The sequence below is a fragment of the Nomascus leucogenys genome, unplaced genomic scaffold, assembly GCF_006542625.1.
Source record: "Nomascus leucogenys isolate Asia unplaced genomic scaffold, Asia_NLE_v1 Super-Scaffold_285, whole genome shotgun sequence".
Taxonomy (NCBI): domain Eukaryota; kingdom Metazoa; phylum Chordata; class Mammalia; order Primates; family Hylobatidae; genus Nomascus; species Nomascus leucogenys.
Window position 1 is genome coordinate 1920481 of NW_022095770.1, and position 25902 is coordinate 1946382.

General features: G+C 44.0%; 2 protein-coding genes across 4 annotated transcripts; both read left to right on the plus strand.

Moving 5' to 3' along the window:
• Positions 1–3155: 3155 nt before the first annotated feature.
• KRT31 (keratin 31) lies at positions 3156–7040 on the plus strand. 3 transcript variants are annotated; one of them, XM_003279421.3, is made up of 7 exons: positions 3156–3572; positions 3769–3851; positions 4195–4351; positions 5147–5308; positions 5402–5527; positions 5704–5924; positions 6595–7040. In XM_003279421.3, exons 1-7 carry the CDS (start codon positions 3225–3227, stop codon positions 6746–6748), a joined length of 1251 nt encoding a protein of 416 aa, XP_003279469.1. In that variant the 5' UTR covers positions 3156–3224; the 3' UTR covers positions 6749–7040. The 3 variants fall into 3 exon arrangements, with proteins under 3 accessions (XP_003279469.1, XP_012359174.1, XP_030664059.1); XM_012503720.2 differs by having other exon boundaries at positions 3225–3572; positions 5402–5531; positions 5708–5924; positions 6595–6748; XM_030808199.1 differs by having other exon boundaries at positions 3225–3572; positions 5704–5965; positions 6595–6748.
• An 11596-nt stretch (positions 7041–18636) lies between these two features.
• KRT34 (keratin 34) lies at positions 18637–23367 on the plus strand. Its single transcript, XM_003279420.4, has 7 exons — positions 18637–19135; positions 19239–19321; positions 19824–19980; positions 21313–21474; positions 21565–21690; positions 21867–22087; positions 22889–23367. Exons 1-7 carry the CDS (start codon positions 18662–18664, stop codon positions 22974–22976), a joined length of 1311 nt encoding a protein of 436 aa, XP_003279468.2. The 5' UTR covers positions 18637–18661; the 3' UTR covers positions 22977–23367.
• The last annotated feature ends 2535 nt before the right edge of the window (positions 23368–25902 follow it).

Below are 25902 nucleotides of genomic sequence, written 5' to 3' on the forward strand. Positions count from 1 at the left end.
TTCTTGTCAATCCAATCCTTGAATCTTCTCATACTTAGAGCCTAAACACTCTTCTTTGACTACAGTCTCCATGAGGCTATGCTATAAAATCAGTAGATAGGACCCAAGAGCTTGGGGAATACTGCTGGCATTTAGTTTGGGCTTAGGTTAAAGCCTCCCTGGCTGGGGAAGAAGAAAGGGCTGAGGAAATAGCTGCTTGCTGGAAAGCCAGTGCTTGGAGCAGGCTGACAAGAGTTAGGAAGCAGAAGGCCTGCGCTGTCATCTACAAGCTAGTGCTCATCAATCAGATGCACGAGCCTTTCCATTCATCCCAAGCCCAGATGAAATGAGACAGAAGCTCCCCACAGACAGCTGCCACCTAGCCTTGCGTCCTTCCTCTGGAGAGTCTCGGGGTAACAGCCTGTAGACCTGCCTATTTCTCCCCCTTTAATTGTCTTGCAAGGAAACAAAGAAGTATTGATTTTATTATAAGTCTAGATCTTCTTTGTAGTGCTGTAGGGCTTTTCATCTGAATAGCATTATAATAAGCAGTGATAATGGTCTTGGGGAGTGTAGATGAAGGACCTTTTATCTGAGACTCAAGCAGAGTGCGACATGAGTACCATCATGAAAGCTCAATGGGAGAAGCACTCCAATAAGTTGTCAATAAAACGGCAGCTCTGGCTGGCAGCCAAAGCCACAGTGGAGATGGAGGTGCTGCCTCCTGAGATGCAGGTGGTACCTGATGGTGCCTATAATTATGCAACTTTTATATATTCAGAACTTTGGCTACCTCTTCCTCAGATCTTCTAGTGCCTTCCTTCACCTCCCAAAGCAACCCCGAATGACTCTAGCTTGCCTTTCAAAACCCTCTTGCTCATGCCGTACTCAGCATTTTCTTTCCCAGTGCCCAGGTCCTTGGATTTAATTACACAACCACAGAGATCTCCTTTGGTACCTTTAGACCTTTGGTTCCTAAAGCAGGTGGCATCTCCAGTCGGGCTGGAGATGGGAAGCCCAGGACAGAATATGGTACATGTTCCTGTCATATCCGTTTCTCTTAGAGAATTGGGCAAAGTATTTGAAAGTTTAACTGGAAATTTAAAAGGGGCTTTTAAAAAACATTAAAGCCGGCTGGGCGCGGTGGCTCACGCCTGTAATCCCAGCACTTTGGGAGGCCGAGGTGGGCAGATCACGAGGTCAGGAGAGTGAGACCATCCTTGGTAACACAGTGAAACCCCATCTCTACTAAAAATACAAAAAATTAGCTGGGTGTGGTGGTGGGCACCTGTAGTCCCAGCTACTCGGGAGGCTGAGGCAGGAGAATGGCGTGAATCCGGGAGGTGGAACTTGCAGTGAGCCGAGATTGCGCCACTGCACTCCAGCCTGGGTGACAGAGTGAGACTCCATCTCAAAAAAAAAAAAAAAAATATATATATATATATATATAAAAATAAAAACATTAAAGTTAACAAGGATATATTATGGAATATAGGGTCAATTCATAGTGTGAATCCGGGAGGCGGAGCTTGCAGTGAGCCGAGATCGTGCCACTGCACTCCAGCCTGGGCGACAGAGCGAGACTCCATCTCAAAAAAAAAAATATATGTATATATATATGTATATATATATGTGTATATATATATGTATATATATATACGTATATATATATATGTATACATATATATATAAATAAAAACATTAAAGTTAACAAGGATATATTATGGAATACAGGGTCAATTCATAGTGTGAATCCAGGAGGCGGAGCTTGCAGTGAGCCGAGATCGCGCCACTGCACTCCAGCCTGGGTGACAGAGTGAGACTCCGTCTCAAAAAATATATATATATATATATATACATATATATATATATGTATATATATATATGTGTATATATATATATATAAACATTAAAGCTAACATGGATACATTATGGAATATAGGGTCAATTCATACGAAGTTTAAAGATCAATTACAAGTGATTTCATGCCGTGGAGGCCCCTTTGGGCTATCTCCTGACTTTCCTAACATATCCATCTACTATGTTCGGATACTATGGATAACCTTAGGAAATGTTTGACAAAGACCTCCTTATTCCTTTCTCTCTGCCCCTAAATATCTTTCCTAGATCATTTCAATGGGTTTTTTTTTTTTTTGAGATGGAGTCTTGCTCTGTCTCCAGGCTGGAGTGCTGTGGCACCATCTCGGCTCACTGCAACCTTCACCTCTCGGGTTCAAGTGATTCTCCTGCCTCAGCCTCCCGAGTAGCTGGGACTACAGGTGGGTGCCACCATGCCCAGCTAATTTTTTTGTATTTTTAGTAGAGATGGGTTTTACTATGTTGGCCAGGATGGTCTCTATCTCTAGACCTCGTGATCCACCCCCTTGGCCTCCCAAAGTATTGAGATTACAGGTGTGAGCCATTGTGCCCAGCCTTAAAAGCGTTTTTTATGGCTCTCTCAGTTTGCACTTTTCAGCCTTCTTTCAAAACGATCTTTTACCCCAGAAACTTCTCTATTCTAAAACTAGTTATCAAAGCCTCTACCTTTAACATTCTCTCCCCTACAATTTTCTTAAGTAATATGCGGGGGTGGGGGGGAAGTATTATGCGGACCCATAAAACACAAATTGCTGTCTAATCTTTTCAGTCACGTCCTCCATTGATTCTAGTCATCCACCTCAAGGCTTCCAAAGCATGGAATGCTCCATCATTTGAAGATTCTTCTCTAAATGCAGAGGGAAAGACAGTCCACTGTGGCATCTTAATGCAACTTCTTCCTCGAACCGATCCGTGTTTCTCCCTAGAAATGGCAGGTGGACTAGGACATAAGTATGTTTATCAGCCTGCAGGATTATGTGACACAAAAGAATGTCATTGGATGGATGAGCACCTCAATTAATGAGGGCAGATATTTGGGCTGGACTGTGTATCCTCTTTGAAGGCCTACCACAGAACTCTGATTTCATGGGTGGACTGTCTGCGGAGGAGTCCTGACTTAGCAAGAAGCCCAAGTAAAGAATTTTATGGGAGAAGGGACTCTTCAGAGGAAGGCAAATAACAGACTGAAGGAAAGGGCGTTTGAAAAGAAGTGAAGAAATAAAAAGAAAAAAGACATTACAAACTGTGTCCACACCCTCTGCAGTGGGATATAAATGCTCCCTAGAGGAAGGACATCCACAGCTCTGTGGCTTGGAGAATTTAGACTCTGTCTTTAGCCAGGCACTCACTCCCTCCCTCCCTGCACCATGCCCTACAACTTCTGCCTGCCCAGCCTGAGCTGCCGCACCAGCTGCTCCTCCCGGCCCTGCGTGCCCCCCAGCTGCCACGGCTGCACCCTGCCCGGGGCCTGCAACATCCCTGCCAATGTGAGCAACTGCAACTGGTTCTGTGAGGGCTCCTTCAATGGCAGCGAGAAGGAGACTATGCAGTTTCTGAACGACCGCCTGGCCAGCTACCTGGAGAAGGTGCGTCAGCTGGAGCGGGAAAACGCGGAGCTGGAGAACCTCATCCGGGAGCGGTCCCAGCAGCAGGAGCCCTTGCTGTGCCCCAGCTACCAGTCCTACTTCAAGACCATTGAGGAGCTCCAGCAGAAGGTGAGCAGCATTGCTGTCATCTCCAAGCAAGAGAGTTTGCTGTGATTCTGTCTGTGATAGAGAAGGATATTTCTTGCTTCTGTGCTGTCATAATTCTTGCTTCCTCTTTTATTTCAAAATGGCTTAAGTCATTTTTAAAAAGTTGATGATTTCATGTTTATTTTCAGTCCTCACTAAGCCACCTCTCACTCCCCAGATCCTGTGTACCAAGTCTGAGAATGCCAGGCTTGTGGTGCAGATCGACAACGCCAAGCTGGCTGCGGATGATTTCAGAACCAAGTGAGTTGTTCGGAATTTGCACTAGTGTCCATTTCTTCTGTTTAATCTTCAAAGAAAAGGGATTACCATGGCTGTACTGAAAGCAGATCTACCCACCTGTTGTGAAGGATTCTGCAGAGGACTGGGGAGAACCAAGCAAAGAAATACAAAAATAGATGAGGACTCACATCAATCTGTTTGTTTTGGGATGAATATTGGGTATTGATGGAACCCTCAGAAACCTCTGTCTCCTGGGCCTATTCATTACAGAAAGTGGAAAGATAAGGCACATGAGGTTATCAAAAATCATTCCTGTGAGTCTTGAAGATCTACCAGGTAGTACTCTGACCCTGTCCTTGTGCAGGTACCAGACCGAGCTGTCCCTGCGGCAGCTGGTGGAGTCGGACATCAACGGTCTGCGCAGGATCCTGGATGAACTGACCCTGTGCAAGTCTGACCTGGAGGCCCAGGTGGAGTCCCTGAAGGAGGAGCTGCTCTGCCTCAAGAGCAACCACGAGCAGGTGAGACTAGAAATGAGAAATGCACAAACCTGTCTCAGCCTCTGGCTCAGGGTAGCTTTAGTGATTTGGGGCAGCAGAATGCAGAGTATGAGTACAAGTCTGAGGGTTTCCTTTAAAAACATCACAGCAAGAGAAAAATTGGAGAGAGATAATACCTGTTCATGTTCCCAGACAGGAAACATCTTTCATTTTAAACTAGCATATTATTTGAGTTGCTCAGAGCAGCTCCATGTGCTTGAAATTGATCAACAGTTGTAGAATGAGTCCTAACACTGCAGTGTTATTGCTTTGCAAAGTCTTTTTTTTTTTTTTTTGGCAAAGGCCAAGAAAAAATATCAAACCTTATAAATGTGAGTCTCTACTCTTTCAAAGTATTAGTGAAGAGTGTTTGTGAGCTGCTTCTTCTCTCTCGGGAGGGGCCATGACATGCTCTTACCTCTTACTTGACAGCAAGAGTTTTTTGATTTATGGTCTGAAATTGCACAGCCTATTTTTTTTTTGCATTCTGAGGTCCTCACAGCCAACTGTAAACTGAGAAAGTTGAACATCAATGAGTTCATCCTTCAGTGGCATCCAAGCAAACTTTTGGGATTTTTTTCTGAAGCCAAGTGCTATGGCACAGCAGATGGTGGGGAGGGGGCTATGCCACATGGAGTGCCTTGAGCTGTCACAAACTGCTCCACTCTAAGTTTCTTTTCTGAGAAAATAGACTAACAGGGTTTCAACAAGCAATGCCATTCCTTAGAGTCCATTCTTTGCTGAGCATAGTAACTCTTGTACTTTCCGCATCCATAGGAGGTCAACACCCTGCGCTGCCAACTTGGAGACCGCCTCAATGTGGAGGTGGATGCTGCTCCCACTGTGGACCTGAACCGGGTGCTGAACGAGACCAGGAGTCAGTATGAGGCCCTGGTGGAAACTAACCGCAGGGAAGTGGAGCAATGGTTCACCACACAGGTGGGCATCTAAGCACGAGGCCATTCAGGACCCAAGGCCTATCCTAGGGCCCCAGAGGCAGGGTCTGATCCTTTCTCCCCTTGGGCGTTTCAGACCGAGGAGCTGAACAAGCAGGTGGTATCCAGCTCGGAGCAGCTGCAGTCCTATCAGGCAGAGATCATCGAGCTGAGACGCACGGTCAATGCCCTGGAGATAGAGCTACAGGCCCAGCACAACCTGGTGTGTATTGTTCAGACCTGCTGGTGAGCGATGGGAAGTTGGGAGGCAGAGTCCTGGGGATGTGCTTGGGGCCACACACTCTCCTTAGCTCTTGGAGCTTGTGACTTCCTTGGAATCCTATGAAGAAACCCTTTGACGGAGCAGCTCTCTGACATTTCGGATCTTCCCCACCACAGCGAGACTCTCTGGAAAACACGCTGACGGAGAGCGAGGCCCGCTACAGCTCCCAGCTGTCCCAGGTGCAGAGACTGATCACCAACGTGGAGTCCCAGCTGGCAGAGATCCGCAGTGACCTGGAGCGGCAGAACCAGGAGTACCAGGTGCTGCTGGATGTGCGTGCCCGGCTGGAGTGTGAGATCAACACTTACAGGAGCCTGCTGGAGAGTGAGGACTGCAAGTGAGTACATGGGCAGATGTGTTTGATGAAGTGATGCACATGTGACGGTCATAGTTAGACACCATGCAAAGATTGCATACCTTGGAAAGGAAATTATGCCTTCACACTAGACATGCTCAAACAGAACTCAGACAACATAATATGGCCATCATTTAAAACATAAATGGTTTGGTAGCAAGAGTTGTTTGATGTACAAACTGAAATTGCACTGCCAAGTCTTTGCATTCTACTATGATAATATGCATGACTGCATGATACGTGATCAATGCCTTACTTTTTACAATACCGTATTGTCTAGTGGGTACATTCCCATAGGCTACCTGATTTGATCTTCTAATTACAACCAAGTGGGCTGGATCAGTATTCCCTCCATTCTATAGGAAAGTAAACTGGGGCTTGGAGAAGGTAAATGACTCACCCCATGTCATCAGTTTGGCATGAATGGATTTGAGAGTAGACATCAGAGTTTCAGCGTTTCTGTCTACCTTGGTGCTCTATGGCAGGGAGACCATTAACAATTTGAGTTATCTTTGTAGCAGGGGAACCTGTGCCTTTTCTGTTCTAGGCCAGGCCAAGTCCTGAGAGGCATTCTTACCCTTGGGGATATCTCTGGCATATGATTTTAAAATTTCCCTTAACTCACCTTTCCACATAATTCTTTTGTCTCCAGTCTGCCCAGCAATCCCTGTGCCACGACCAACGCGTGCAGCAAGCCCATCGGACCTTGTGTCTCCAATCCCTGTACCCCTTGCGTCCCTCCTGCCCCCTGCACACCCTGTATCCCACGCCCCCGCTGTGGACCCTGCAATTCCTTCGTGCGCTAGAACCTAGGGAATGCCGGAGGAGCAAGGATGCAGGGCCCAGGACTCCAGAGCTGCGACCTGGCTCTGGTTCAACAAAAGGGGCCTGAAAACATCATTTGCATGGCTGGAGTGGCCCCAGTAAGGCAGCCAAGAAACTCACCCAAAGCCTGCAGCCTCCCCAACTACTCCAGACTGTCCTGCTCACCCTTTCCTTCCTGGGGGTCTGTTCCTTCCTATGCTCACCCAGAGAACTCTCTGATGTGCCAGTGGCCCTCCCTTTTAACCTCCTAATAAATATCATTTCCTTGGCAAAGCAGATGCCTTTTTCATTTGTATTCATTTGTTTCAACGTGCTCATCACCTGAGTACGCTATAAAAAGCCACTTGAAAGACAGGCCGTATAATGGCCTGACTCTTGGATACCACAGCAGTTTCATGCCTCGGGGGCAGATGGTGAATCTGGTGCCTTGGACCCAGGAGCGAGGCAGGCAGGCCTGTGGGAAGGAGTGTGGAGGTGCTTAGTGCGGCAGTCCCTATCTTCTCTTAGCTATTCTTGGATTTCCCTTTTAACTCGGACATCTCCCAGAGCTGCTGGTATCCAAATCTGAATGGAGGAGGCAGGAGCTGCGGGCTGGAAAGAAGCTCTGAAAAACTCATGTTCTTTCAGCAGGAGTTTTGGGTTCAGGGCTGTATTATTCTGGGTTATTGGTGATCCAGGCATTTCCCAGCAAAGAGACCCTCTGACCTGCCCTGCTATACCCAGGAATTCCTCCTTTCCCTTGTGTGGGTCGATCATTATCAGCCTGGGCTTCCAGCTTCTCTCTTCTCTCCTTGACTCCAGGTCTTAGAGACCCCATCAACTCTTTATTTGATCCTTTGGCCTTTCTCAATTCAATCCAACCAGTACCTGTTGAAAACCTACTCTGTGCAGACGCTGGGTGGTGGGATGGGGAGGGACATATGAAGAAAGATACAGTTCCTGACCGCAACTTATTGACAATTTGTTAAAAGGGATAAAACTAGTCTCCAAGTAGTGCTATTACAAGGCCCAGTCCCCTGGCACTGTGAACAGCTGGTGGGTGCTAGAAGGAACTCTAAGTACCAAAAGGGACAATGCTGGTGCCTGATGGCATTGGTGTTTACCAAGAAAGGGCATCTTTCTTTGACTCTCATGAAAACCCATGGAAGTGTTTAAGCATAGACCTCCCGAAACAATAGAGGGCCATTTTGATCTGAAGGGATCAGAGGTCTCTGACTTTTCCCACCACACCAGGCTTTCCCAGCAGGTATCAGACTCCACTTGGGTGAAACTTAGTCCTGTGTCCTAAAATGATCAAGTGAATCGGAATTTTATATATATATATATATATATATATATATATTTTGTTGTTGTTGTTGTTGTTTGTTTGTTTTCATAAAGCAATGATTATCTCCACCATAATTTCTCCCTTGATTCTTCTTTTTAAAACTCAACTTCCAGATCGGATTTGGATTTGTGCTTTGCTGCTTGGCTTGTGAGAAGCCTCTGACCTGGAACTCTGTCTCTACTATGATTCACCCTGTGTCTGTGATTTCCTCCAAACCCAAGGTCAAGCTCAGTCCAGAGGCTCTCTCTCATGTTGCTTGTTTCTTTATTCCACATCTTGCTTATGTATATTATTTTACAATAATACAAAAGTACTGCTAATAGCTCCTGTGGTAGACAGAATAATTGTCCCCTCCATCCCTCATCAAAATATTCATGTTCTAATTCCCGGAATCTGGGAATATGTTAGATTACATAAAAAAGGAAATCGAAGTCGCAGATGGAATTAAAGTTGCTAATCAGCTGACTTCGTGATAGCGAGATTATCTCGGATTATCAAGTGGACTCAGGGTTTTTAAAAGTGGAAGAGGGAGGCAGAAGAGTGAGAAGGAGATGAAACTCTGGACATAGGTCAGAATGATGTGATGTGAGAAGAACCTGCCTTGTTCTTGCAGGATTTGAAGATGGAGGAAGTGGGTCATGAGCCAAAGAATGCAGGTCATCTTTAGACCTTGGAAAAAGCAAGGATTCTCCTCTGGATCCTTTAAAGAGAAACACAACCCTGCCAGCCCTCTGATTTTATTTTTATTGTGGTAAAATATGTACAACATAAAATTTACCATTTTAGCCATTTTTAATGCACAATTCAGGGACGTTAAGTACATCCACATTGTTGAACCCTATACACAGATTCCCACTAATTTTTGGCAAGTCTCTTCAGGAACTGCCTTTAGATTCAATTATGAGTCACAATCCTATGGAGGTGGTTTTAAAAATGATCCAAATTGATTGTCTACGTCACTCACAAGGTTTCTCTTTGAACAGCTTCAAAAAAGTCAAATCTATCCTCAAAGGACAAAGGTTTGCTATTAGCAAACTGGATATTAAAAAGATACAGACATTAACAAAACAGAAATTTCTAAACATGCTTTGACTAGAGACGGCATCCTGGAATAAAGGAAAATTCTGGCTGGAGGCAAAATTTATAGGATCTGTAAATTCCGCCATGTTTTTTAAACCATAAAAATCTCAATCATTGTAGCTACATCTCCCCTTAAACATTTCCATGTGGCTTTCAAATTATTTCCAGGTGCTCTGTCATCATCATCAGACACACGGCAGGACAGTGGTTCTCAACCTTGGCTGTGTTTGAAATCACCCAGGGAACTTAAACAATTTTTTGAGGCTTGAGTCTGCCCTCAGGGAGTCTGATTTAATTGATCTGGGATTCAGCCTGGTCACTGGGAGTTTTAGAAGCTCTGCAGGTGATGAGCCTCCAATGAGCTAGGTTGAGACTCATTTACCAGAACCTGGATTCTAGTTCTGACATTTACAACCTTAATAGCTCTGTGTCTTTGGATAAGACATGTGGCTTCTCCTAGCTTTAGTTGCCCCAAAGGTAGAGTGGAGATAACCATGTCTTCTCTACTTACTTTATAAACTTGCCAAAGGAAGCATGGAAAATTGTTTATGGAAACACTTTGTAGACCACATATTTTTATTAGGATTATTGATAATTTTTATTATTGCTGGTATAGCTAAGCTTCTTAAGGGTAAAAAAGTATCATCATTTTCTTTTTCTTTTTGGAATTAAGTTCAACAGCAGGATTTGCACATTGTCCTATTGTCTTTCACACCATAAATTCTTTCTTCTTTAAACCCAGCTGTGCACCAGAAGTGTATGGTCTGCTCAGCATATTTGATACTTTTTGGCCCTAGGCTCCTCTTGTGATGGGTGGGAGGGCAGCTGCTTTTTCAGTTGTCTGTTTGGGCTATTTGGCATGTCTGATGCTCTTTGGTGACCTGTTTTATTGCCTCCTGAGCTGTCTTGGTCTAAACTCTTAGCCAGCAGGATATACCACTCTCTGACCTTTGACTTTTCCCTATGCTTATCTCCTGGATATTTTTGCTGTTTCTTTTCTTTTATGTTTCCCTGCAAATTTTATGTTTACTATGGGATAGAGCTAAGGCACTTTTTTTTCCATCCTTACATCTGGAGTTAAAGCCATCATTTGAGTTTTTTGAGGCCTGAGGCTGCTGCCAGCATCTGCAGGAAGAACAGCAGGCTGTCCAGGAGCGCTCAGCATTTTCCTCTATATAAGCACATCCTGTTACTTCCAGGAGCCAGGCCATGCCATGATAAGCTTGTGGGATTTGTTACTTTTTTTTTTTTTTTTTTTTTCGAGATGGAGTCTTGCTCTGTCACCAGGCTGGAGTGCAGTGGCTCGATCTCAACTCACTGCAACCTCTGCCTCCCAGGTTCAAGCAATTCTCTTGCCTCAGCTTCCCAGGTAGCTGGGACTACAGGTGCCCACCACCATGCCCAGCTAATTTTTTGTATTTTAGTAGAGACAGGGTTTCACCATGTTGGCCAGGATGGCGTCCATCTATTGACCTCCTGATCTGCCTGCCTCAGCCTTCCAAAGTGCTGGGATTACAGGCGTGAGCCACTGCGCCCAGATGGGATTTGTTACTTTTTAAACTCCCAGTTTGCTGAGGAGTAAAGTGATGTGCTGAAGCCTAGGTGTGTCTTGTCTGTGTGCTCATAGCTAGTATTGGAATCCATGATCTCTCTTCTGCATTTTCTCCCAGCTGTTATGTTTTGTCACAGTCTGGCCTAGGTCAGTGTCTCGTCTCTCTAACTCACAATAAATATGATGGGTCAGGCCGACTGGAGCCTGCTTACTTGTGTCATTTTGAATGAGTTAAATTTCCTCCCAACATTTCAGGTTCTTCATCTCTGCTACATGGTGATGAAAATGGAACCTGAACACTCAGGTTCTGGGTTGAGGATGAAATACTATATTCAAAGGTACCTAGTAGACTATCTGACTAGAAAGTGATTGATTGATATTCATTTCCTTACTACCTTACTGTCTGGGCACTAGTTTTCTCCTCCATAAATTCAGGTCCTTCTAGCTTTAGAATTCTTTGATTCTAGGAAACTGAATTTACTTCTGAGATGAACTTTTAGAGGGTTAAAACTCATGGTTAGAAGGGTAGTCTTTCTTCCAAGTTCTAAATCACTTAGGTCATGTGATTATGCATTTTCATTTGCTTAGATGTTCAGAAAAGACAATCTAGTTTGCAGTTTGGATCAATTATGCAAAAGGACGATTATTTCCCTGTGGAGAAAAGTAAATGAGTAAGACTTGGCCTTAGTTCGGGAAGGTACCATAGAGATTAGCTGGGTGCCCGAAGGCTTGGGCAGAGAGGCCTTTGGAGGAATGACGGAGTATGAAGGGGTGGGGAACTGGGCCCTGGAGGGGACCAGAAGGAAAAACTACGCAGTAAGGGTCAATGGGAAGCAATGAATATTTCCCTCACAAACCAGAGAAACTTCTGTGCCAAATATAAAGGTTTCGTACTGTGTTTAGGTGTTCATGATCAGGAGTCATAGACATGAATTGTTCAAATCCCTGCTCCACCATTTATTGCCTGTATCTAGGGCAAATTTGGAGCCTTTCCTAGTTTGTTTCTTTATCTGTAACATGGGAATAATAGGCCAACCTTATACAGTTGTTGGGAGAATCAAATGAGAAATGTACCCAAGTGCTTAGTGCCTTGTTTGGCATCTAATAAGCCTTGATGAAATGGCAGAATCATCATCAACAACAACACTGCCATTATTATCATTATTACAAATGCTTGCACAGAGCTATAAGGCTGGAAGATTCCAAGAGGATAACTAGAGCACATTTCAATCCCAGTACCAGAAAAGAGGCTTTGGTGATATTACAATTTCATGTGGAGAACTTGTCCTCCTCAAGAACTACCCCAAATAAGATAACCAAACCCACAAGATCAGGAACTTAGCAGAGAAGATAGAGGTGATGGTTATCTGCCAACTTCCTATTTCAGCCACTAAGTTAATGTTAACATTTGCATTTTGTTTGTTTTTTTTTTTTTTTGAGACGGAGTCTCGCTCTGTCGCCCAGGCTGGAGTGCAGTGGCGCAATCTCTGCTCACTGCAAGCTCCGCCTCCCGGGTTCACGCCATTCTCCTGCCTCAGCCTCTCCGAGTAGCTGGGACTACAGGCGCCCGCCACCACGCCCGGCTAATTTTTTTTGTGTTTTTTTTTTTTTAGTAGAGACGGGGTTTCAACGTGGTCTCGATCTCCTGACCTCGTGATCCGCCCGCCTCGGCCTCCCAAAGTGCTGGGATTACAAGCGTGAGCCACCGCGCCCGGCCTAACATTTGCATTTTGATGGTTAATTTATGAGTAGAGTTCTGTGCCCCTAGTACTTACAAGGTAAGTGCGTGAAGTTTGAGCATGACTGGGTTGGGATGGGCAATGGGCAATTTGTCTGCTTAACAAAGAAGAATTTTCACAAAATTATTCATCTGAGCCACCTGGGTCAACAATAGGAACAATGAAGTTTATGGAAATAAACATCATCACTCCCTCCCTCAAACATGTTCACACACAATACCTTACCTTTTGCAAAAAAAACAAAAAAAAAAAACCAAAAAAAACCTATGAGGTAGGCAGCATTATTATTTCAATTCAAGAGATGAGATAAACAAGACTCAAAAAAGGGAAAGAACTTCTCTGAGCTCATATCATAGGTAAGGATGTAAATCCAGGTCATTTAATTTCAAATTTGTGTTTTTTGGAGAGTGACATCAGCAAGATGAGGGAATAAGCAGCCCTGGACCCTCCTCACCCTCATGGACACACTGATTCAATAATAATACTCAGATAAATTTTATTTGTGAGAAATTTAGTAATAATTTGAGAGGCTCTTGCACCCTGGATGAGTGTAAAACCAGCCAAATCAAAGTTGGTAGAAAGATTTTAAGATACTTTATTACAATAATCCCTGCTTTCTCAGCATAGTGTCATATGGTTAGGAGGAAATCCCAAGCTCCCAGCTTCTTTGCAGGGAGAGAAGGAAAGAACTGGACCATACATCCAACATTCAGATTTTTCTGAGGGCTGCCAATGCACTAGCTTCTGTCTTGCCTGTCTTAGAATGCAGATGGAATCCAGCATACTCCAGACATCCAGAAGCCATCGAGAACAAAGAGGGCAATTTGAACTAGCACATGAATATTCACCACAGCCCTCTCCCCGGCCAAGTTCAGAGCAAGCCAGTGAAAAACCCTGGGTCCCAGGCTCTCCCTGGAGAGAGAAAGAGTTAGACCTGTGTCCAATATTCTGACTTTTCTGTGGACAGTATCAGGGATGAGCTTCTGTCTCACCTGTGCCAGAGTGCCGTTGGAAACTAGCCATACTCAAGATGCCTGGAGGCTGCAAAGATGGTGGTTTGGACTAGCACAAAAATTTGAGAGGTCCCCAGTATCTCTGGCTGGGCTGTTGGAGAAGGTCTTCTCCAGTACAAGGCCAGTCCATGAAGATTGGGAGAGGTGGCTGTTTTGTCTAATGCACAGACACCAGCACAAAGATCCAAGGATAATGAAGAAACAGGGAAATATGTCCTAAACAAAGGTAGAAGATAAATCTCCTGAAGTTTGACCCCAATGAAAGAGATATACAATTTACCTGAAAGAGAATTTGAAATAACCATATATTCAAAATAGAGAATTCAAAATAACCATATAATCATAGGCTGGGCATAATGGCTCATGCTTGTAATCCCAGCACTTTGGGAGGCTGAGGTGGGTAGATCACTTGAGGTCAGGAGTTTGAGACCAGCCTGGCCAACAGGGCAAAACCCCATCTCTACTAAAAATATAAAAATTGGCTGGGTGCAGTGGTGCGCAACTGTAATCCCAGCTACTCAGGAGGCTGAGGCATGAGAAATGCTTGAACCCAGGAGGTGGAGGTTGCAGTGAGCAGAAATCATGCCACTGCACTCCATCCTGGGCAACACAGCGAGACTCTGTCTCAACAAAACAAAACAAAACAAAAGAAAAAATAACCATAATTAAAGATGCTCTGCAAGGCCAGAAGAACAATACACAAAGCGAGAATTTTCAACAAAAAGGCAGAAAATACAAAAAGTACCAAACAGAAATCATGCTGCTGAAAAATACAATAACTGAATTGAAAAATTCAATAGAGGGATTCAATAGCACACTAAATCAAGCAGAAGATAGGATCAGTGAACTCAAAGTCAGGCCATTGGAAATTATCCAGAGGAACAAAAAGAAAAAAGAATAAAAAAGAGTAAAGAAAGCTTAAGAGATGTATGGGACATCATCAAGCAGACCAACATTCACATTAGGAAGATCCAGAAGGAGAAGAGTGAGAGAAAGTTTAGAAAACTTATTAAAATAAATAATGGCTCAAAACTCCTGAAACCTGAGAAAGAACATTGACATCCAGATCCAGGAAGCCCAGTGTATCCCAAATTAGATGCTCAAAGAAATCAAAGTGATACACATTATAATTGAATTGTCAGAAGTCAAAGACAAAGAAGGAATTTTGAAAGCAGAAGAGAAAAGTGACATCATGTACAAGGGAACCTCCATAAGGCAGTTAATACATTTCTTAGCAGAAACTTTGCAGGCCAGAAGGACATGGGATAATATATTTAAAGTGCTGAAAACAAACCAACCAACCAACAAACAAACTGCCAACCAAGAATATCATTCCCAGCACAATTATCCTTCAAAAGTGAAGGAGAGATAGACTTTTATAGATAAGCAAAAGCTGAGGTAGTTCATCATTACTGGACTTGCCTTACAAAAAATGTTAAAGGAAGTTCTTTAAGTTGGAACAAAAGGATGTTAAACAGTAATATAAATGATGTGAAAGTATAAAACTTGCTGGTAAATGTAAATATATTGATAAATATAGAATACTGTAATACTATAATGGTGGTAGGTAAATCACTCTTTTAATTCTACTATAAAATTTATTTATTTATTTATTTATTTTTTTGAGACAGAGTTTCACTCTTGTCACCCAGGCTGGTATGCAGTGGTGTGATCTCGGCTCACTGCGACCTCCATCTCCTGGGTTCAAGCAATTCTCCTGCCTCAGCCTCCTGAGTAGCTGGGATTATAGGTGTCTGCCACCACGCCCAGCTAATATTTATATTTTTAGTACAGACAGGGTTTTTCCATGTTGGCCAGGCTGGTCTCGAACTCCTGACCTCAGGTGATCTGCCCTCCTCAGCCTCCGAAAATGCTGGGATTATAGGCGTGAGCCACCACACTTGGCCCTCTACTATAAAATTTAAAAGATAAAAGTATTAAAAATAACTATAACTATAAAAATAGGTTAATGCATACACAATATAACAAGATGTAAATAATGACATCAATACATAAAAGATGTGTGTGGGAGAAGCAAAAGAGTAGTTTTTGTATGCAGTGAAAGTTATCAGCTAAGAATAGACAGTTATAAGTTGTTTCATAGAAGCCCTATGATGATCACAAAAAATACCTATAGAAGATACACAAAAGAAAAAAGCATAAAAACATATCAATACAAAAATCCATGAAACACAAAAGAAGACAGCAAGATAGGAAAAGAGAAACAAAAGAACTCTGAGAAAGACAAAAGAATGAACAAAATGGCAATATTAGGTCTTTCCCTATCAATAATTTATTGAAATGTAAATGAATTAAACTCTCCAATCAAAAGACATGGAGCAGCTGAATGGATTTTTATAAAACCAACAAGTTCTATCTACATACTATCTAGAAGAGACTGACTTTAGATTTAAAGACAACGTGTAGGCTGAAAGTGAAGGAATGGGAAAAAAATATTCCGTACAAATGGTAACCAAAAGACAGCAAGATGGCTGTACTTATATATCAGACAAAATAGTCTTTAAGTCAAAAACTGTCACAAAAGGCAAAGAAGAACATTATATAATAATGAAAAAATTCACTGGGAAGATATAACAATTACACACAATATGAACCCAACATCAGAGCATCTAATATATATAAAACAAACATTGACAGAACCAAAGGGAGAAATAGACAATGCAATAATAGAAGAATTCAGTAACTCACTTTTGATAATGAATAGAACATTCAGATAGAAAATCAACAGGGAAATAACAGACTTGAGCAATACTATAGAACAAATGGGCCTAACAAATAAAATGTTCTATCCAATGGTAGCAGAATACATCTTCTCCAGTGCACACGGAACATTCTCCAGGATAGATCACATGTTGGGTCACAAAACAAGTCTTAATGAATTTAAGAGGATTGAAATCATACTAAGTATCTTTTCCTACCACAATGGAATGAAACTAGAAAACTAGAATGGAAATAGGAAAAAAACTGAAAGATACACAAATATGTAGAAATTAAAAAACACATTTAAATAATCAGTGGGTCAAAGAAGAAATCAAAAAGGAAATTAGAAAATATCTTGAGACAAATGAAAATGGGAACGCAACATATCAAAATGTATGGGATGCAGCAAAAACAGTACTAAGAGGAAAGTTTTATATATGTATATATCTAAACATATCTAAACATACACACATGCCTACTATGTACCTACAAAAATTAAAAAATTAAAAAAGATAAAGAACAAACTAAGCCCAAAGTTAGCAGCAGGAAGGCTATAATAACACTTTTTGCTCTAAGTTTTATTATGATACTTATGATAAAACTTAGAGCAGAAATAAATAAAGAGACTAGAAAAACAATAGCAAAAAATAAATGAAACAGTTTTTTTGAAAGATACAGAAAATTTACAAACCTCTAGACAGACTAAGAAAAAAAGAGGAAACACTCAAATAAATAAAATCAAAGATGTGCTTTTCTGCTCCTCCCATGCTGCCTTTGAAATTCAGATGCATCCTTCTTTAAATGATTTGTATTGTGTTCTACAAATAATCTTTTGGGACTTCTTTCTGAAACATGACTTTGTTTCTATGCAGAACAAAGGAAAGGTAGAGTGACAGGGAAAAGAAGTGAGGTAGGGAAGGCTATTCTGTGAAGAGTGATTATTGGGCAATAGAGAGGCTCCCTAGGTTATGCAAGAGTCAAAGGGTAACTGGATCCCAGAGGTGATAGAAGCACACTTATCAGAGACAGTGTCTACTTGTAGGGACAACAGAGAAAATCTGCATTCTCATGGGCACTGTGGCTTGTCCTGGAAGCATCTCAGGCTGGCATAGTCATACCTCTAGGAGAGTTAATACTCTAGGAAGAGGAGCAAGTCTAGAAATAAGATGGTAGAAATTTCCAGAGAATTTGAGAAAAAGCCACCATGGGTACAAAGATACCTCTGAGCACCTTGTTCCAATTTTCATTTCTTGGTGAGTCTGCGGTATTATGCTTCATATTCATGCTTCAGTGCTGCCATCTGAACCCTCACTGCTCCAGACTGTTTCCAGCATATTTTTTCTTCTAGATATTTCTACTCTTGCTCATCTTTAGAGAGGCTGTTGCTTTAGTACAAGTTGGCAAATTTTTTAATTTTAGGGCTTTGTGGACCCTATAGTCTCTGTCACAACTACACAACTCTGCCACTGTAGCACAAAAGCAGCCATATACAATAGCTAAACAAATGGGCATGGCTGTGTTCCATTAAAACTTTATTTACTGCTGGGTGAGGTGGCTCACGCCTGTAATCCCAGCACTTTGGGAGGCCGAGGCGGGCGGATCACGAGGTCAGGAGTTCAAGACCAGCCTGGCCAACATGGTGAAACCCCATTTCTACTAAAAATACAAAAATTAGCTGGACGTGGTGGCGGGTGCCTGTAATCCCAGCTACTTGGGAGGCTGAGCTGCCCAGGAGGTGGAGATCGTGCCACTGCACTCCAGCCTGGGCAACAGAGCAAGACTCTGTCTCAAAAAAACAGAAAACAAACAAACAAAAATAAACAAACAAAACCTTTATTTACAAAAATTCAGCAGGGTAAACTTGACGTGTGGACTGCCGTTTGCAGATGCCGCCTTTTAGGTATATTCCCATCCATTCCATTGGTTTCCATTTTACTTTTCTCATTTCTCAACCATGAACATGCCATTGTTTTCAGTCTCTCCATGTGTTGGCAAGTTCCCTAAACCTCAACCAATAGTAAGGCTCAGGATCCTTTCAGCGAATACAGGTTGAGTTTCTGCTATAAAAACAAATTGAATGCTGAAACATGGATGAATGTGGGAGGAAAGAGTTACCAGGAAGAGTAACTCTCAAAGCTCTCTCTCAGAGCTCTCTCTCTGGGGAGAAAGAACAGGGGCAGAACCTCCTGGGTGAGGAATCCCTGATTCCCAAACAACTCCACCCCATGTCCCTGGGTGTCCTCCCGTCTGAGTAATGCAGACAGCCTTTTGGGGCTGTGATGATTCTATCTCCCATGAAGCCATCTGATGAAACTCTGATTTCACCAACCACTAGCACCCAGGAAGAGCCTGGTGTGACATAAGCTGAATGGAATAATTTTATGGTTTGAGGGGGACTCTTTAGAAGCATCTAACTAGCATATTTTGGAGAAAAATTAGCTGAAGCATTAGGAAAGGAAACTATGCTGTATGCCAAGCCCCCACCCACCATTAATGGTATAAAAGGACCACAGAGGAAGGAGAGACTCAAACCTGCCCACATCCACCTCCAGCAGCTTACCTGCTTTTCCATTACCTGTTCCAGCACCATGTCTTACAGTTGTTGCCTGCCCAGCCTGGGCTGCCGCACCAGCTGCTCCTCCCGGCCCTGCGTGCCCCCCAGCTGCCATGGCTGCACCCTGCCCGGGGCCTGCAACATCCCTGCCAATGTGAGCAACTGCAACTGGTTCTGTGAGGGCTCCTTCAATGGCAGCGAGAAGGAGACCATGCAGTTCCTGAACGACCGCCTGGCCAGCTACCTGGAGAAGGTGCATCAGCTGGAGCGGGACAACGCGGAGCTGGAGAAACTCATCCAGGAGCGGTCCCAGCAGCAGGAGCCCTTGCTGTGCCCCAGCTACCAGTCCTACTTCAAGACCATTGAGGAGCTCCAGCAGAAGGTGAGGGGGTCGGCCATGTTGGAGGCCAGCAGCAGCTGGCTCTCTTTGAACAGTAAGACATTCTCAAGTTCAAGTGTACCTCATGAGAGAAATTTCTTTTCAGATTCTGTGTGCCAAGGCTGAGAATGCCAGGCTGGTGGTGAACATTGACAATGCCAAGCTGGCCTCTGACGACTTCAGAAGCAAGTATGTTGAACTTCAAGGTCCCTATGGTTCTTTCATGGCCCTAGGGACCTACTATTGCCTGGAAGAGAGGAGAAAGCCATTTCTTCCTATTTCTCCTCCTAGGGCTGGTTATGTAAAATCAGTTTCAAATAGAGAACTAGACTCACGTGCTGCCTGCTCTTTGGTCTATACTGGTCTTTTTGGAAGTGTTTCTTAAACCACAAAATTCAGAGATTGAAATGAATTGTTCTTTGGGAATTGATTTGGTGGTATATTAGCTAACAAAACTGAGAGCACAGTGAGACACTTCATCTCATGCATGCCTGTGGGCTCCTCGTGGTGTTAGGGTGAGTCAGGGAACCTCTTCAGCCTATCCATGGACAGCTTGACTGAAGCATATGGAAGAGAAGAGGCAGAAAATTGTGTAAGTTCAAGAAGATTCAGGCCAATTCTACCCAAACAACACATGAGAGGGGAAGGTGGTTTTCTTTCCTGACTTATCCTCCCACTTCGACGCATGCAGGTACCAGACGGAGCAGTCCCTGAGGCGGCTGGTGGAGTCGGACATCAACAGCATACGCAGGATCCTGGATGAGCTGACCCTCTGCAAGTCTGACCTGGAGTCCCAGGTGGAGTCCCTGAGGGAGGAGCTGATCTGCTTGAAGAAGAACCATGAGGAGGTATGAAACAAATTCACAAGAGCAGGCCTCAGAGCTAAGCTACTAGCACTGGGAATCAGGAGATGATTACTGTCTGGATCCCTGGTCTGGGACCCTTCTCTAAGGAACTCAAGGTATTCTCAGAGAGTGATGGTGCTACATCCATATCAAGGAGTGGAGTGAGCTGCTCATTCTCCAGTGGCTGGGTGAGGGTTAGGCAACTGTTGGAATTACTGAGGAGGGACATCATTCATTGAGCCCTGCTCTCTGCTGATCACTGGTAGGTCTTGAATTTGGTGGTGGAGATGGAGGGACAAAAAAGAAATAAGACATGGCCCTTTTCTTAAAAGAGCTCACAGTCTGGTATAGAAAGATAGTCATATAAACACAGTGATATAAACAAGACAGAGTGAAACAAGTACCATATGAGATGTAAAAGCAGTATGCTCTAGAAATAATCCAGGCTGCCCAAGAGGAGATAGGGAACTCTTCTCAGATGCAAAGAGGAGGATTTCAGTACTTGGGTGTTTCAGTCTGAGGGAAGAGGTTGAACAAAGACACAGAAGTGGCAGGGCAGGGTGTATCTGGGTACGGCTGGGCATGCAGTACCTCCAAGGGTGTGATGACAGTGAAGATGTGATGGGAAGCGAGGAAGGACTTGCATATGCCAAGGAGTTTAGACTTAGTCTTGTAGAAGGTGTGAGGTTGTTTCAGTTTCTATGGGACAACAATTGATGTGATCCCTGTTGGAGTTTATTGCTATAAAATGTGTGTGTCACTCTTTGGGAATTATCAGAGTCTTCCTTTTAGTGCTTTTTTTTTTTTTTTTGATGGAGTCGTACTCTGTCACCAGGCTGGAGTGCAGTGGCGTGATCTAGGCTCACTGTAACATCTGACTCCCTGGTTCAAGTGATTCACCTGGGTTCAGCCTCCCGAGTAGCTGGGATTACAGGCATGTGCCACCACGCCCAGCTAATTTTTGTATTTTTAGTAGAGACGGGTTTCACCATGTTGGCTAGGATGGTTTCGATCTCCTGACCTCGTGATCCACTTGCCTCTGCCTTCCAAAGTGCTGGGATTACAGGCTTGAGCCACCGCACCCGGCCCCTTTTAGTGCTTTTTGGGCAGCATCAAGCTCATTTTCCCAGAGCAGGAAGATGGCAGATCTTCTATGGGACAACAATTGATGTGATCTCTGTAGGAGTTTACTGCTATAAAATGTGTGTGTCACTCTTTGGGAATGATCAGAATATTCCTTTTAGTACTTTTTGGGCAGTATTGTGCTCATTTTCCTGGAGCAGGAAAATGGCAGATCCATTGCTATAGGTTCATTGTTTCCCTTTTCTCCATCAGGAGGTTAACACCCTGCGCTCCCAGCTTGGAGACCGCCTCAACGTGGAGGTGGACGCTGCCCCCGCTGTGGACCTGAACCAGGTCCTGAACGAGACCAGGAGTCAGTATGAGGCTCTGGTGGAAACCAACCGCAGGGAAGTGGAGCAATGGTTCGCCACGCAGGTGGGCATCTAAGCACGTGGCCACTCAGGATCTGAGGTGCCCCAGGGCCCTGGACACAGGGTCTGATCCTTTCCCAATTGCGTGTTTCAGACCGAGGAGCTGAACAAGCAGGTGGTATCCAGCTCAGAGCAGCTGCAGTCCTGCCAGGCGGAGATCATCGAGCTGAGACGCACGGTCAACGCCCTGGAGATAGAGCTACAGGCCCAGCACAACCTGGTGTGTATTGTTCAGACCTGCTGGTGAGCGATGGGAAGTTGGGAGGCAGAGTCCCAGGGATGTGCTTGGGGCCACACACTCTCCTTAGCTCTTGGAGCTTGTGACTTCCTTGGAATCCTGTGAAGAAACCCTTTGACGGAGCAGCTCTCTGACATTCCTGATCTTCCCCACCACAGCGAGACTCTCTGGAAAACACACTGACGGAGAGCGAGGCCCGCTACAGCGCCCAGCTGTCCCAGGTGCAGAGACTGATCACCAACGTGGAGTCCCAGCTGGCAGAGATCCGCTGTGACCTGGAGCGGCAGAACCAGGAGTACCAGGTGCTGCTGGACGTGCGTGCCCGGCTGGAGTGTGAGATCAACACATACCGGAGCCTCCTGGAGAGCGAGGACTGCAAGTGAGTATGGGGCAAAGAATGTCTGGGAAGAATGTGTACAGTGGGATATTGTAGGCACACAAATGGTGGCCATGTTTTCAACTAGTCAGGCAACACACATTAACTGTGTAGCGTGTGTCCAGTGATCTGTGATAGCTAAGCAAAGGGAGGCCAAAGGTAAGCCCCCCCCTGCCTCAGGGGGCTAACAATGGAGGAGTGGTGGTAGGAGCTGGCCAGTCATAGGAATAACATTTGTGCAAGGCACATTAAGTTCCAGGAGACCTCAAGAGTATGAGATAATATTTTTGAAAAGCACAATTTTTCCACCTCTGCACATGGCATTCTGGGAGAGAGAGAAGCATTTGGTAGTAATCAGAACTTGATTCTGGCTGGGTGCAATGGCTCATGCCTATAATCCACTTTGGGAGGTTGAGGTGGGTGGATTGCTTGAGGTCAGGAGTTCAAGACCAGCCTGGCCAACATGGTGAAACCCCATCCCTACCAAAAACACAAAAAATTAGCCAGGCATGGTGACGCATGCCTGTGATCCTAACTACTTGGGAGGCTGAGGCAGGAGAATTGCTTGAACCTGGGAGGCATAGTGAGCCTTGGCTCCCACTTGCAGTGAGCCAAGATCGCACCACTGCACTCCAGCCTAGGCAGCAGAGTAAGACCCTGTCTCAAAAACAAAACAAAGCAAAAAGAACTTGATTCCAACAAACTCCAGCCACTGAGAATTCATAGGTTGTGTCATTAAGCCCAAGGTATTATGTGCATTAAAACCTCCTCCTAAAGCCATTCTAAACCTCCTTGTCCTCCTAGGCTCCCCTGCAACCCATGCGCCACCACCAATGCTAGTGGCAACTTCTGTGGACCCTGTGGCACCTCTCAAAAGGGTTGCTGTAATTGAAAAGCTTGTATCCTCTTTGAAGACATGTACAAAGCCATTTAGATCAACCACAGGAAGGATCCTCAAGTCCTGACTTCTCTGGAGCTCAGCTGACATCAAGAAACCTCATCTTGCCTCTATGTTATTTCTAGAATGCTGAAAAGCTTACCCAACCCAAGCAAAGACACATATCATCAACTTCCAATGTCTGGACAACTCCTTCCTGTTGAGGGTCGAGCTTCTTTGTTTCTAAAGATGCTCAGCTCCCTGTAATCTGAGCTCCAGTTACTACTTTAGGGTGTTTCCTGAACGTACTACTGCATTTCCTGTTTTCCTTTCTTCTTTGGCATTCTCTGGAATGCAGGGAGGAGACTTCATTTACTTCCCAATAAACTTCATTTCTCTGGCATAATAAATGTTTCTCATTCATATTCATGCATTGTAAATTACTCATCATGGCTGTTTCGTAAAAATACCCCTTCATTAGGAGAATAAAATGAAGTAAATGACTGAGCCAAGCCTTTATGCTTCACCAGAAACACTGATGTAGACAGGGAAGGACGTCCTTCTGGGAGACTCCCACCCAGGGTAGGCCATGCAGGAAACCTGGCCTTGAATACCCATGCTTGCCTTGCCTTGACTGCAGGGCCCTTGGCAATTTTGCAAAGCCTCCCCAGACTTCACTGCTATCTCCAGCTCTCACCCTCATCAGAATAGAATGTTCTGCTTCCCTTTTTCCTAAACTGCCTGAAGAAACTACAGAAACTGCTTCTACAGAAACTGTTCAAAGAGCAGTGATTCTCTCCTCTCAACCTGTCTGCTGCTCCTGCCTTGCTATTATATATACCTACTCCTCCCTTAAAATACACCTTCATTGATTTCCATAACCCTGCACACTCTGGGTCTTCTTGTAATATCTCTAATTACCTCTTCTCTGTTGTCTTGTTAGCTGTCTTCCCCTTTTTGTCCCAAATGAAGGAAACACCTATATTCTCAGCCCTCTGTCTTTCTCCTTCTACGTCCCTGTTCATGTAGAACTAGCTCCTCTATGCTGATGACTCCCACATCTCCCTCTCATCTCAGCTCAGTTTCTAGGTTTTCTGTTGCGCATACGACAGTTTCACTTGGTATCAGGTCATTACATCATGTTTAATTGGACTAAAACGTATTTTTCCCAAACTGGTTCATCTCGCCGCCCACTTGTTATGCCTGACATGTTGTCCTCCAAATAGACCCTTTAAATGCAGTCCTTACCTTCCCCTCTTCAAGTTTATTCTTTCCCCTAGATCTTTGCTCTTATCCGTAATGTTCTTCCATAGCCTCTTTATCATTTCATTTTATATAATTTCAAGAAAGGCCAATGTTCATTAAGCATCTCCCCCAAAACATTAAATCTTACTCCACACCCCACTTGCCTCATCTCTGAATTTTTAAAGCTTTCAGTTTTATAGGCCACAGTCTCAATTATCCATTTAATTTAATCCTATCTGATTGACACAACTGCGATCAATCATCTATTGTGTGTGCTGGGTACTGTGGGCGGTACTGAGAAACACAAATAAGTGAATCCCAGTCTCGGCCCACAGCATGTTTTACAGTTTAGAGTGGATGAGACAAAGCTACAGTCATCATAGACAAATATCAGTGTGGCTCAAGAAAGGTGTAGATAAAGAATTACAAATTTCAGACGTGTGAGAGAATGAAAAGAAGAGGCTCCAAGAAGGAGGGAGCACTCAATCAAAGCCTTGAAAACCCAAATGTTCTGTTGATATAAATTTTGTCTGCCTATCTTGTTGACTACAGGACCTCCAGCAGAGGAAATATCATCACGTAATTAAAGCTGATGTAAACCATGGAATACTGTAAGTGGAATAAATAAGGAAGAGTAACACTAATGAAAATTCATGAGAAGGTTATTAAAACTTTATATACTTCCCATAGTTTCAACTTCAATCAACGATTACTGTATGATATTAGCATAATTCTGAAATAAAGTTTGCTGGGAAATGTCTGGTGAGGTGAGTGTGTGTAGGCCATAGAAGAGGGAAAGTTTTGGCCAGGTGCGGTGGCTCACGCCTATAATCCCAGCACTTTGGGAGGCTGAGGCAGGTGGATCACGAGGTCAGGAGATTGAGACCATCCTGGCTAACACAGTGAAACCCCGTCTCTACTGAAAATACAAAAAAAAAATTAGCCAGGCATGGTGGCACACACCTGTAGTCCCAGCTACTCAGGAGGCTGAGGCAGGGGAATAGCTTGAACCCCGGAGGCGGAGGTTGCAGTGAGCCAAGATCGTGCCATTGCACTCCAGCCTGGGTGATAGAGTGAGACTCCATCTCAAAAAAAAAAAAAAAAAAAAAAGAAGAGGGAAAGTTTTCCTGAGCATGAACTTTGCCTGGAGGAGTTATGAGGTGTGTTTAGAAATTGACAACCCAATTCCTAGCCTAGAACAGAGGGTAAGTGTGGTAATAGGAGATGAAACTGCAAAGTAGTTAGGTATGGCCATATTTGGAAGTGCTCTGAATGATTATACATGAGATTTTCTTGTAAGGGAGTTTGCCATATGATATATCCAGCAGCTGTGTACAGGTTGGGTTGTGAGGAGTCCTAGAAGCTGGGTGAAATAGAAGGAAGACCAGTTAGGAGGTGAGGGACAATAAGGACTGAGATAAGTGGAGGAGAGTGAGGCTGAAGAGGGGTAGATTTTAGAGGCATGGCTTAAATATGGCAGCTGAGTAGAGGTAGAGGAACAATGGAAAGAAAAGGAAGGAAACTAGTACTGATTACACACTGTATTAGGGTTATCCAGAGAAACAGAAACAGTAGGCTATATATAGATACATAGAAAGAGGTTTATTATGAGGAATTAGCTTATATGATTATGGAGGCCGAGAAGTCTCATAATCTGCTTTCTTCAAGTTGGAGGCCCAGGAAAGCCAGTGGTGTA

Coding starts and splice junctions, on each gene's coding strand:
- KRT34 (XM_003279420.4), top strand. CDS start 18,662: ATGCTGTATGCCAAGCCCCCACCCACCATTAATGGTATAAAAGGACCA. Junction 19,981..21,312: donor TGAAGAAGAACCATGAGGAG/GTATGAAACAAA, acceptor TTTCTCCATCAG/GAGGTTAACACCCTGCGCTC. Junction 21,475..21,564: donor AGCAATGGTTCGCCACGCAG/GTGGGCATCTAA, acceptor TGCGTGTTTCAG/ACCGAGGAGCTGAACAAGCA.
- KRT31 (XM_003279421.3), top strand. CDS start 3,225: ATGCCCTACAACTTCTGCCTGCCCAGCCTGAGCTGCCGCACCAGCTGC. Junction 3,573..3,768: donor TTGAGGAGCTCCAGCAGAAG/GTGAGCAGCATT, acceptor CTCACTCCCCAG/ATCCTGTGTACCAAGTCTGA. Junction 4,352..5,146: donor TCAAGAGCAACCACGAGCAG/GTGAGACTAGAA, acceptor CCGCATCCATAG/GAGGTCAACACCCTGCGCTG.